General features: G+C 34.2%; 1 protein-coding gene across 3 annotated transcripts in view; it reads left to right on the forward strand.

The window, feature by feature from the left end:
- Nucleotides 1–13373, forward strand: part of USP9X (ubiquitin specific peptidase 9 X-linked) — a 112590-nt gene that overhangs the window by 46153 nt on the left and 53064 nt on the right. For all 3 annotated transcript variants that reach the window (XM_063305242.1, XM_063305243.1, XM_063305241.1), the window contains 13 exons: nucleotides 367–471; nucleotides 1527–1733; nucleotides 2187–2323; nucleotides 3939–4072; nucleotides 4524–4611; nucleotides 5869–6211; nucleotides 9573–9668; nucleotides 10224–10435; nucleotides 10934–11174; nucleotides 11369–11518; nucleotides 11609–11729; nucleotides 12166–12296; nucleotides 12896–13174. In XM_063305242.1, coding sequence (XP_063161312.1) covers nucleotides 367–471; nucleotides 1527–1733; nucleotides 2187–2323; nucleotides 3939–4072; nucleotides 4524–4611; nucleotides 5869–6211; nucleotides 9573–9668; nucleotides 10224–10435; nucleotides 10934–11174; nucleotides 11369–11518; nucleotides 11609–11729; nucleotides 12166–12296; nucleotides 12896–13174 — 2244 coding nt within the window. The remainder of the gene's footprint in view (nucleotides 1–366; nucleotides 472–1526; nucleotides 1734–2186; nucleotides 2324–3938; nucleotides 4073–4523; nucleotides 4612–5868; nucleotides 6212–9572; nucleotides 9669–10223; nucleotides 10436–10933; nucleotides 11175–11368; nucleotides 11519–11608; nucleotides 11730–12165; nucleotides 12297–12895; nucleotides 13175–13373) is intronic.

Here is a 13373-nt window from a genome sequence, read left to right on the forward strand (position 1 = left end):
ATTATAATAATTTTAATCCTATTAAACCTAAAAACAAGCATTTATTGTTTACACCTTATTAATCTTAATCCAAGTCATTAAAAAGGAGTATGAAGTCAAACAAGCCTTAAAAGCAATCCAAATGAACATTCTTAAATCCTTACCCCACTTCAAAATATACATATTTACATATCTCCACATTACACATAACACATTTTTCATAAAAAAACAAACAGCCCTTACCATTCCTTGAATTTGTTTCAAGATCTAATCAGTTTACCTTAAAATGGTACTTTGTGATAGAAATGTTGTAACGGAAACTCCTATAAAAGTGGTGTCTTTTTCGACAAATAACAGGAAACAACATTAATAACATTGCTTTTCAAGGCAGGAAAACATGAAGCCATTGTGAAAAATGTACATGATCTACTTGCAAAATTGGCCTGGGATTTCTCTCCCGAACAGCTTGACCATTTGTTTGATTGCTTTAAGGTAATTACTCAATTAATTTGCTATTCATTAGGCTCCTGTAAGTTGGATATAATAAAATTTCAAGTTATATTGATGTTAAAATTAATATGGTAGGTAAACTTCAGATTCAGTTTCCTTACTGAAAATTTCTTGTACCTTAAATCAAATCCCCTTTGTTGTTTATAGTATTTGAAAATGTAGCAGTCATATTTAATTGATATTTTACTACAGCTATAAGAAACACATTGGCATTTCTTTTCAAATAATACAGTAGAATCAAATAAATAATTTACAGTTGACTTATGAAGAACTCAAGCTGGAATCCAATAGTCATTTAATAAGTACTTTATAATCCTGTTACTTAAGTATAGTTTAAATGTGTTTAATTGTTTTATGAGTAAAATCCAATGAGTTTCTTCCATTTTCATGAAGTGTTTTTGTAAAAATGATTGTGCAGCCAGATATGTTTGACTATAAATAACATTAAATGTAATTGGTATTGGAAAATACATTAAAATGCTATTAAAAATTGGTATGCTATTTGTATTCTCCTGAAATAAGACCATGAATTTGTTTTGAATTAGAAGAGCTGGAAAAGAGGCTTTCCGTCCTAACAGCCAGGAACCACACTGAGACAAGGAATAGGTCTCTAGTGTTTTATTACTGCTACATAACAGAAAATCCTAACAAACTGAAGAAGCGTGGGAAAAACCCAGACATATAAACCCCAAAGGTTAAGGCGGTCCCGATCTGTGTCTCTTTGAATGGCTACCTAATTCCTCAGTACTACACATGCGCTTTACAGCCTGGATGGGAGCCCCCTGCTCGCCATCCTTACTCATGACACTTTCATTCAAATGAGGTCTTTGAAAATGATTTTAGAATTGCTTAATTCTTACTATAATTGCTCAGTGTGGCTGGAGAGAACCGTGCATTTTTATCTGTACGTTATTTAAAATAGTTATATGTAAATTCTAAATTTTGTTAATTTGAATTTTAATATTACAACTTTTTTAGTTTTCTTACTATTTTAGGACTGTATTTTTAACATTCCAGTGGTTTCCCTTGGTTTCTAGGCAAGTTGGACAAATGCAAGTAAAAAACAACGTGAAAAGCTGCTTGAGCTAATTCGACGTCTTGCAGAAGATGATAAAGATGGTGTGATGGCGCACAAAGTACTAAACCTTTTATGGAATTTAGCACATAGTGATGATGTTCCAGTTGATATCATGGATCAGGCTCTCAGTGCCCACATTAAAATCTTAGATTACAGTTGTTCACAGGTAGGAATATGTTGTTAATTAATCGTTGACAATCAACTTGTTAATATTTTATAACAAATCATGGTTTTTTTCACAGTCCTCTAAAGCAGGAATTCTCAAATTGTAGGTGGGCAAATTCAAGGGAGGGTTGCAGTTTTGGGGGTGCTTCCACACGCACAGCTGGAACGCTGTGAGAACTTGGTCCCAATCTGTCTGGATGTGGCAAAACTGAGTTCTCACAGGGCTCTGGCTTTGTGCTCACAAACTGGATAGCCAGGGAACACTGGCAGGTGAATGTACTCTCCAGCTTTGCATGTACAAAGGGGATAAGGAACCCACTTGATGTTATACTGATAGCTGGCACACTAACTACTATTCAGGAGTGGGCTCCCTCTGCTTTTGCCCTGTTTCTAGTTCCTTTTTGGCCTTCTTTATTTTCATTCCTGGCATGTTTATGCTTTTTTTTCTCTGAAGGATCGAGATACACAAAAAATACAGTGGATAGATCGTTTTATAGAAGAACTTCGCACAAATGACAAATGGGTCATTCCAGCCTTGAAACAAATTAGGGAAATTTGTAGTTTGTTTGGAGAAGCACCACAAAACTTAAGGTGAGAAGTTAAGGTGATTTTCTATTAAATTGTAATCAAATCTAGTACAACACATTAAATAGATGATGTACTTGTATTTCTTTAGTTATGTGGTAATTGGAAGTATTCCTATAGAATGCATATAATTCCTTCATGAGACAAACTCAAGTAGCTGAGACTAATTAGCTTAGAAGTATCACAGAATCACCTAATTATTAGCCTCCTCCAAATGGTGTAACAAGAATGTGACCTTTGAGAATTGATAGGGGCAGGATAAAGTCTACAGCAGGGCCCCCAAACTCTTCAACTCAGTAACCCCTTCATGAAGTTTCAGATAGTTCATTTGCCCCAAATATTTATTATATGAAAATAATTTAATAAATACTACTTTAACTAATAGTAATACAAATAATAAATTATAATAACAATAACAATAATGGATAGTCCCATTGACCCTTGGGGTCAATATTGACCACTTTGGAGCGTCTGTAGGAATCCAAAATAAGACTCTGTGTATTGGTCAGTTAAACCTATGGTTAAGAGTTATTAAGATATGAATTGTTAGAGTATAAATTGTGTGTGGTGGGGGAGAAGAGAAATACTGAAACTGATGCCAGTAGTATTCATGTCAGTTATTTTGATGACAAATGGTTTTAAAACAGCAGTTCAGGAAAAGCAGTTAAGGAAAGAAATGCCTGATTTCCCTTCATATATGCAATGGTTTGGCAGTGTTACAGGGGTTAGTGTCAACAGTTCAGTCCCTTGACCTTCAGGGAGCAAAGAACATACAGATAGTTCTCACTTAATGATGGTAATTGGGAGAGGAATTTCTGTTGTTAAGCAACGTGCGACATCACTTTACCACACCACTTAGTGATGGAAATTCCAGCATTTCCAGTTGCCATCATTAAGTGCGATGTCACATGATTGCCATTTGCAACCTCCTGCTGGCTTCCCCATTGACTTTGCTTGTCAGAAGCCGGCAAAGAAGTAGGAGGACCAGTCATAAGTGCCACTTGTTCAGCACCATCAAAGTTCGAATGGTCCCTAACATGTGGTCATTAAGCAAGGACCACCTGTACTCATCAGAAGAGAGGAATGGCTAAGATGTTTGACCCTTAAAATTGTCCTGAACTGCTAAAAATGGCCCTGAATTTTTATGATGTGATTCCAGGGTGCTCAGTGGTCTGTATATTGGTTTTGCAACTTTCTTGTGCCAGAAAACAGCATTCATCTTCATATTGGATTTTAAATTTATTTTGTTAATTTAAGTTTAGTTTGTTACTATTTAAATTATTTTGTTAATAATTTTTGTTGGATGTTCAGAACTTTTTCAAAAAAGCTTGTATTATGGTATATAGAGTAACTGGCTGTTGAATAATTCATCAAACTATGAAAATTGTTCTGTAACAGATTTTTATGAAGAGAGTGCCTTCCACATAAAGCTATAGCTCCTGGTGTTCATTGTTATATTTTACATTTTTAATTGAGTTGTTTTATGAATGTTCAGTTTTGAGTGGGATTTTAGTTTAAAATGTAATACCACTTTGAAGTCTCATTACTTCCTGTTAATAGAATTAGGGTGGAAATATTCATATGAACTATTCACCTATAATTTTTATGCTTTTAATTGCAGTCAAACTCAGCGAAGCCCCCATGTATTTTATCGTCATGACTTAATCAATCAACTTCAGCACAATCATGCTCTAGTAACTTTAGTTGCAGAAAATCTTTCAGCATATATGGAAAGCATGCGACAGTATGCTAAAGGTGAGTTAAATTTTAATGTTGTTTAACTCATTAAAATATAACCTTTTTCTCTCCTAAGCGTTGTTAGATACTGGAGGCTAGCATCTTAATCTGAGAAGTATGAGATACTTTACAGAGGAGTACGTGAAATTGATTTTTGAACAGAAAGTGTTCAGGTCTTTGGTTTGTTTTGCAAAAATAAAATACTTTTCTCAGTCTATTTCCATGCAGTTTGTGAAATATTTTTTAAATTTTATATTAATAAATTTTAGCAAAGAATTATTGAGTGAGGTATAAAAGGATCATAAAGGACATTGGTACAGCTCTCTCAATTGTTGTGTGTCTAAATGTAAAATGGTTCGGCCATACTAAAATGTTGGCAATTCTAAATGGAGTTTCTTGGGTACATGGTGACTCACTTCTAATTAAACATATATAAAAATCATAGCATCTGTTTTTTAAAAATTTGCAGAGCATGGAGAATATGATCCACAAACTGTAAGACCAGGAAGTAGATACAGTCATGTTCAAGAAGTCCAAGAGCGGTTGAACTTTCTACGGTTGGTTTAAGCACAGCTTGTTTTTGGGGGGGGGTGCGGGGGAGTAAAAATAAATGTTCCTTAAGGAGCAGAAAAAAATGTATTCATTATGTGAAGAATTTACATACTAAATGATATTTTTAACGTAAGCTGATTCTGATTTGTAGAGAGTATTACAGAAAGATCGTTAGCAAGAGATCAGTCCTTTCATCTTAATTTTGATCTTATCAGCCTAATTCCCATTTGTGGAGTCCTTGGTGTTCTTTGAGCTTCTTTGTTTTCCTACAGACGTTTTGTTACCTGACTAGGTAACATCTTCAGTACTAGAAGGGAGTGGGGTTTACTCTATTTATGTGCAGTAGCTTGCCCTGTCTGTGTTGGTGGGGGTGTTGTTTTCCCCTGGTAGTTCCTTGATTACTGGTAGTTCCTTGATTATTATTGTTGTTTACTGCTTTATTGTTTGTCTGGGGTTAATACTGGTGTTAATCCCTATTAATCCTGGTGTTAATAGGATGTTGGATTGCTGGCAAAGAGGTGTTCTGGTCTTTTTGTTTCCTTTTTAGCTTTTTAATTGTCTCATTTGAATGGCCTGTAAATGCTGTTTATCTCTATGTGCCTGTTGATGGCTGACTTATCTAAATACCAAGCTTCCAGGAATTCCCTCACATTTTTGTATTTAGCTTAGTCTAGGATGCTCACAGTTTCCCAGTTGAAACAGTGGTTGAGTCTGTCCAAATGTGGTGAGATTAAGGAGTTTGAATGGTATATAAATGTTGTTTATCTCTATGTGCCTGTTGATGGCTGACTTGTCTGAATTGAGTCTGTCCATGTGTTGTGAGATTAAACTATAGTTACAGTTGAATTCAATTAAACAAATTCTAGTTTTAATTTTTTAGTTGAATGGCTAGTTTTAAGGATAAGAGAATACTGTGATAATATTAAAGGGAAGCTTAGTCTCGACTTGGAAGGAAATACGTTATATGAAGGCCACAGAGATAGAATTTATGTGCATGTCCAGGTTTTCTTTTATTTATTTCCTTAATCTTTTACAGTAGTCAAAGAATATTAAGTAGAATAACTTCATTTTATGAACTTACGTTAATAATAGTAATGTGAAAGTATATAATGTGCACATTATGTAATACTGGTAAATTATCTTATTTCTCTCTTTGGGAATTTCAAAATTTTGGGATTTAAGCATGCATTGTAGATTTTATTTTAAAGTACTCATCAAATTAATACATATTTCTAATGATTTGTTTCTTTGTTTTCTGCAAGATTTTTACTGAAGGATGGTCAGTTATGGCTCTGTGCTCCTCAGGCAAAACAAATTTGGAAATGTTTAGCTGAAAATGCAGTCTACCTGTGTGATCGTGAAGCCTGTTTTAAATGGTATTCTAAACTAATGGGAGATGAACCGGATTTAGACCCTGACATTAATAAAGACTTTTTTGAAAACAATGTTCTTCAATTGGACCCTTCACTCTTAACAGAAAATGGAATGAAATGTTTTGAACGTTTCTTCAAAGCTGTGAACTGTCGGGAAGGGAAGCTAGTAGCAAAGAGACGAGCCTATATGATGGATGACTTGGAGTTAATAGGACTAGATTATCTTTGGAGAGTAAGTGTAAAAAATGTATATCTATTCAAATTGAGACTTACGGAATTGACAAAAACTAATTGGAAAACTTTTTCTTAAAGCAGGCAAATCAAGTATATGTATGCAGAATGAAGAATCATTGTGTATCTTAAATGTGCTTTCATTATTTTGATACATTTGATATGTTCAGATATAAACCTTAATGTTTCTGTAATAGTATGGAGCTCTTCTAAAGACTTTTAAAAAGTCATAGTTGGTATTTAATGTGGCAGTGTTATTCCTTCTAGTTGAAATTATTTCGCAATACCCTAGTAACTGCTCTGGATAATTATATGCAATTTAGGTCAACATCCTAACTTTGGATCTAAAAGGCCCCTAAACAGCATATTTATAAGATGCTTCTTTTATATTTGATTAATTATCCAATTTTAGTTGAAAATGTGTTCTTGAATTGCTATCAGTGTAGAATGATTTGTTTATCAAATTTATATGGCCGCCCATCTTACAAAAAGCAACTCTGGACGGCGTACAACAATGGAATAAAACAATGTATAAAAAGCAATTATTATAAACATATTAAAATTAAAATATTGTTAAAAATTTAAAATATACAAACCACAAGGCGCAGAGAGAGCAAATATATCAACCACAGTGGAGCTGTCTCTGGTTCCCTGGGACCCCAGGCCTGGTGACATAACCAAGTCTTGAGGAACTTTCAGAACATGAATAAGGATGGAGCTAACCTGACTTTGGGGTGGGGAGAATGTTCCATAAGGTGGGCGCCATGGCAGAGAAGGCCCACCTCCTGGAACCCACCAAGAGTAAGTCTTAGCAGATGGTACCCACAACATGCCTTCTCTGTCAGATCAGATGGGACAGGCTGATGTAATTGGGGAGAGGTAAGATTAAAAAAATAGTAATATTGTGTATAGCTGCTTTTTCCAACATATACTATATAGTGAAACATTGATTTAGCAGACTGTAATATAATGGACTTTGCATGTAACTTTCTTCAGTAATTTACATAATTTATATCATGATATAATTATGTAATTGATATAAACACTGTAATTTGTGTGATGTCATCACACAAATGAAATAATTTGTCACAATGGCATAAATTCTTTAAAGACATTTGAAAATAATGATCAGCCCCTTCTTCAATGTAGTCCGTTAAAACAAGATATAATGAAACAATAATTTCATTTCCAAATTATGGGGAGAAGATGCAGTGAATAAATCTTTATGTTAGAAAAAGTGAAGTGTACCAGTTCTTAACTATTCTTCTACATGAATGATCACGTGACTGCGGAGGCGCTGCAACAGTTGTAATTTCAGGCACAGGTCGTAAATCCATTTTTTCAGCACCGTTGTAATTTCGAATGGTTGCTGAATGAATGGTTGTTAAGTGAAGACTACCTGTAAGAACAGTGTTCCATAAACACTGTTTTTGGATGAGATTGAACATTGGATTTTTGATAGTAGTTGCTTGCTTTAGTACATATAGGGAGATGGGCAGGGACTGTGTTCTGTTGTTTTGAGTTCTACACAGACTTAGCCCATGTCAGGAATATGGAGCCTCCCCTACCCTCCATTTGAAAAACAAGGAAACAAAACAAAATTAATCAGCTATTGCCCTACAGTGATTGCTAACTAAAATCTGTTTACTGCAGAATAAAAATAAGTTCATTTATTTTGATTATTCTGGATTCACTATGGATTAGGAACCTGTGGTCTTACGTTGTTGCTGAAATACTGTTGCCAGTATACCCCTCACCGAGCAATTATTTGGAGCTGCTGGGGGTTGTAGGTCAGTGACATATGGAGGTTCCCCATTCTGAGTGTATCTACTACTAGATCCTTATGGAGCTGGCCATATGACATTAGCATACATTTTTGTCAAATCTGGAAACACAGATACTTTGTTGCTATATAATGCACATACTTGGATACTATATATTCTATCACGAATTGGGATTTCTCCTCTGACTATAGATGTTGGTAGAACTCTTCTAAATATCTAGTAAAGTATTTCTCATGTCATTCAGTAGCTAATTTCTGTAAAGTTAACCAAAAAATGGATCATCCCTCCCCCAATCACGTTTAACAGTTAAGCATTTGAACCATACATACTATTTTATGGCAACTTTCAGTAGTCTCATGGACAAATTAAATGAAATAAAAGCTGCCAGGTTTTGGCATTTGTCTCTTTCTAACCCAAGCACTAAAACAGAATTTGGCAATTCTTAAAAGTAGCATCAGCATTAGAATCTGTGAGGAGGGTTGAGATATAAAAGTTGGCTGATCTATCATGGAACTCCCTTGCAACTGAAGCTATATGAAAGTGAAGAATATCATTATAAAATTGAAAATATAATAGCAATGACCCATAGTTTAGCTGCCCCCTAACGATGGGTAAAACTTTTCTGCCAAAGGAGTATATCAGTATCTTCCTTCAAGTAAGGCTGAAGCTTGGAGAGATTCAAGGATTGCAAAAGTGTGGATAAACTACAGATTTGTAGTTTCATTTACAGAAGACATCTTCCAGCTTGAGTAAAAGATGCCTAGTAAGATCAAGGGGTCTAAATGCTCAGTAAGGATGTTAGTTTAAGCCAATATGTGATAGTATCTACCAGATCTGTGCTTCTACTGAAGTAGATCCTGTCTCCAAATCACAGGCTATGCTAGGAACCCAACAAGGGATTCCAAAGAAATTCTTTTTGGAATTGCAAGCCTGTGTGCTTTATAACAGCTTGGAAGTAGACCTGCCCTGGAAGACCCTGATCGCAGAGAGAGTATATAAAGCCATCCATTGATGTTAATGGCTTCAATTTTAATGGTTTAAATACTTACCCCAAAAATCCAGGAGACAAGATTTAAACACGTTTACTTACTTGGTATCAGCTTTTTTAAATAATGTGTTATCTTTCTAAAAGTTTATTTGTAGCATGAAAACACTGGATGCAGTCTGGAATGCCTGCTCTGGGAACAGAGTAGCATATTCTGGAATATTCCACAGTACTCTCTTACTCCTGTAGATCATGCTGCTTCAGCCATTTTGGGTATGGTCTGCCATTTTCTAGAAGTTAAAAAAAACAAGCAGTTTGTCACATTTTGGGTGAAAAAGCCTGTAATGGGGTCAGAGTACCACTAGAATACCAGAAACTACTACTGTTCGGAGGATTGACTCTGAAAATGGCAGACCACTTCAAGAATGGGCAAAATGGTATGGTCTGGAGGATATTTCAGAGTTCTTAAGAACATTCCATTCCCAAAAAGGTAAGTCTGGCATATACTATTTTAGATCATTTTAAATAGAATTGGTATACATACCTTTGTGGTGCAATTTTGACCTAATGTATGCTTTATGTTGCTGCTTTAGGTTGTAATTCAAGGAAATGATGATATTGCCAGTCGAGCAATAGATCTACTGAAGGAGATTTATACCAATCTTGGTCCAAGATTACAAGTTAATCAGGTAAAATATTAGAGTAGCTTCTTCCAATATGAAGTTTTGAGTAAAACCTTTTTCTGTAAATAACCATCCAAACAGCACAATGCAGAAATAACCATTTCAAAATACATATTTAATATTGCTTACACAATATAGACATGGTTAACAATATACTTACCCAAGAAATTTGTGCCCTGATATAAGATATATTTACTAATTTTGGTTGTCCTTAATTTTAATTATTTTAGAATAATTTATTGTTCTGTGGCAGGAAGGGTTGGAATAGTCAAGGCTATTTTGACACTAATCTTGGTTATAGGTGCTAAAGTATTGATGTTCTGTCAGAGTACATGACAATTCTGATTAAGATTACTTGGATTTGGTCCAGTGCTTATCTTAGATTTACTCTTAGAGTAATTTTGTTTGGCTTGTTAATGAATTTTTAAAACAGTTTCTGGAATTAAAAAAACTGGAAAAACCTGGACTTCAATGTGTAATTTTTGACGGGTTTGGTTTGTGTTTCATGTTATATTCTTCTTGAATAATTGATAAAATATGGTTCTCTCGGTATTTGTACAGGTAGTCATCCATGAGGACTTCATTCAGTCCTGTTTTGATCGTTTGAAGGCATCCTATGATACTTTATGTGTTTTGGATGGAGATAAAGACAGTATTAATTGTGCAAGACAAGAAGCAATAAGAATGGTGCGAGTGTTGACTGTTTTAAGGGAGTATATAAATGAATGTGACAGTGATTACCATGAAGAACGAACAATTCTACCAATGTCAAGGTTTGTGGAAAAGTCAGAACTACAGTTACTTAGAGTGCAATGACTGAAATATTAAATAGATATTATTTGAATTACTAATTATTATATAGTTATTAGTATAGAATACTTATGTCTGAGTGCACATGCTTAGGATTATGCTACTCAACTTATCTTCCTGATTGTCTGAAGTCTATCTTATATGATAGCTTGTATGTGCAGTACAACAGAACTACAAATCTCATGTTTGTTAGGCCTCATAGATGTAAGGAAAACATTAATTATTTTTTTTATCCAAGACAATCAGACTTACAATATAAATAGCTTTTATAAATTTCATCCCCTTCAGAGGATTCCGAAGTAAACACATTTTCTTATTAGTGAATTGTCAACCTTTTAAAAAAGAGTAAAAATATTTATTATCCTTGTTTACTTTTACCATATTAACATTCTTTGTTATATAAAAATACCATATTTATCCAGGATAGTTTTATCTAGTATTTCATTTTCCTGTATTTTTAGAGCTTTTCGTGGTAAGCACATCTCTCTGGTAGTTCGTTTTCCAAATCAAGGTCGGCAAGTGGAAGATTTGGACGTTTGGTCTCATACAAATGATACCATTGGTTCAGTCAGACGTTGCATTCTCAACCGTATTAAAGCCAACAGTGCACATACCAAAGTAGAATTATTTATTGGAGGCGAACTAGTAGATCCCGTAGATGATAGGAAATTAATTGGACAATTGAATCTAAAAGATAAAACAGTAAGTACTAAGAAAAATTATATACCAATAAAATGTATGCCAATAACAATATGAATGTAATCTATAATGGTAGAATTTTGCATTAGTAAACTTGTGGAACTCGTAGTTTAATGCATTCAGAAGCTTTAAAAAATAGTTAAGCTTCACTTCTTGATAGTTTATCAATTTACACCTGCTTTTTACTTTGCCTGCAGCTAATTACAGCAAAGCTTACACAGATAAGTTCAAATATGCCTTCAAGCCCTGATAGTTCCTCTGATTCTTCTACGGGTTCTCCTGGTAACCATGGCAATCATTATAGCGATGGTCCAAATCCAGAAGTTGAAAGTTGCTTGCCTGGAGTTGTAAGTAAAAGAACATGTGCATCTAAATTTATAATGCTAGGCAAACATTTAAAATTTGCATCTTATGACAAATTTTTATTTTTATTTTAGATTATGTCACTGCATCCTAGATACATCTCATTTCTTTGGCAAGTAGCAGACCTAGGCAGTAGTCTAAATATGCCACCCCTGAGAGATGGCGCACGTATCCTTATGAAATTAATGCCACCAGGTAATTTTTTTTCATTCTGTAGTTAATTGAAATATATATTTGCTAATGAGAAGAACATATGCAGCCAAATGTTCCACTACAGAACAATCAACATTGCTTGCTTAATTCCCACTGAAGTTCAAATATATAATAGAAGTGTGCAGTATGCAGATCCAAAGTGGGAAAAGTTCTTTCTGGCATGAGCATATTTCTTATACCTGTCGGCAGCTACTTAAAAAGCTTCTTTTCTTGGGCCAACACTGTAGTCATGTGGTGCCTGAAAAATATGTGTTATAAATAAAGTCAAAACATATGTTTCAGAAATGTTTTTGATGTTCTGATTTCTGATGTAGCTTCAATTATTTCAGTTTTAAAGGTGTTTTTGAGTAAGCAATATGTTTCTCTTAGTATTTTTTTAGGGAAGAAACATTTTTAAATTTTGTTTTATGTATTTCAGATAACACTACTATAGAGAAATTAAGAGCTATCTGTTTAGACCATGCAAAACTTGGTGACAGCAGCCTTAGTCCATCCCTTGATTCTCTGTTCTTTGGACCTTCTGCTTCACAAGTGCTATATCTTACAGAGGTTTGTGTAGCGTTAATGTTTTGGCTAAGTGTTTATGGATCAGTCTAATTTTTCTTCATTTCAATACGGCGTGCATTCATATATCAATCCACTCTGATTTTTTTCCTTCAAATTAATTACAAAAAATTGTTGGTCAGTGACTGAAATAAAGAGGCTTGACTAACTAAAAATTGTAACTATTTTTAGATATATTTTCCAGAAATTTGTTCTTTTTACACTACAGCTTTCCTAAATAAAAGTTTTTCTTCCTGTGTCACTTGAATCAAAGAAATGCCATTGGATTCTGGTTTGGGGAACTGTAGTATATCACTTGAGGAGGAAAAAAGATATGGTATATTCTTTATAACATTAATTTTGAGATATTTAGACATGGAACATTGAACAACCTCCCAGAGTCACTGGGAGTTAGGAGGCATATACATTTAATAAAATTATTGTCAGTATTATCATCATCATCATCATATTAATGAATTATCAGATCATTCTGATGAATATGAATGTATATACAGTATATCATCCCCATCCTGCAGTCTAATGCACTGAGTTTTGAACTCATTTTTACTAAAATGACATTTATGTATCTTCTCTATTTTTTCCAGGTAGTTTATGCCTTGTTAATGCCCGCCAATTTGCCTCTGGGAGAAGATGCTACTGACTTTCAGTACAATTTCTTAAAAAGTGGTGGTTTACCTCTCGTGTTGAGTATGCTGACTAGAAATAATTTCCTGCCAAATGCAGATATGGAAACAAGAAGGGGTGCTTACCTAAATGCTTTAAAAATAGCAAAGCTATTGCTAACTGCAATTGGTTATGGCCACGTGAGAGCTGTGGCAGAAGCTTGTCAACCAGTTGTAGAGGGTACAAGCCCAATGTCACCGGTAACCATAATTATTTTTGTATAATTGTTTTTACATAATTAAAAGATCAAGTATATAAAAAAATAGAAAAGAAAAAGTGCTAGAAACAATACAGATAAAGAAAAAGAAAGTTAAAGATGTGGCTTCCGATATTCTCTATAGCAGATACAAACTTTTACCATATCTCCCCCTCTAGAATTGAATTATATAATTCTCTTCT

This window comes from Candoia aspera, chromosome 5, assembly GCF_035149785.1.
Source record: "Candoia aspera isolate rCanAsp1 chromosome 5, rCanAsp1.hap2, whole genome shotgun sequence".
NCBI classification, from domain to species: domain Eukaryota; kingdom Metazoa; phylum Chordata; class Lepidosauria; order Squamata; family Boidae; genus Candoia; species Candoia aspera.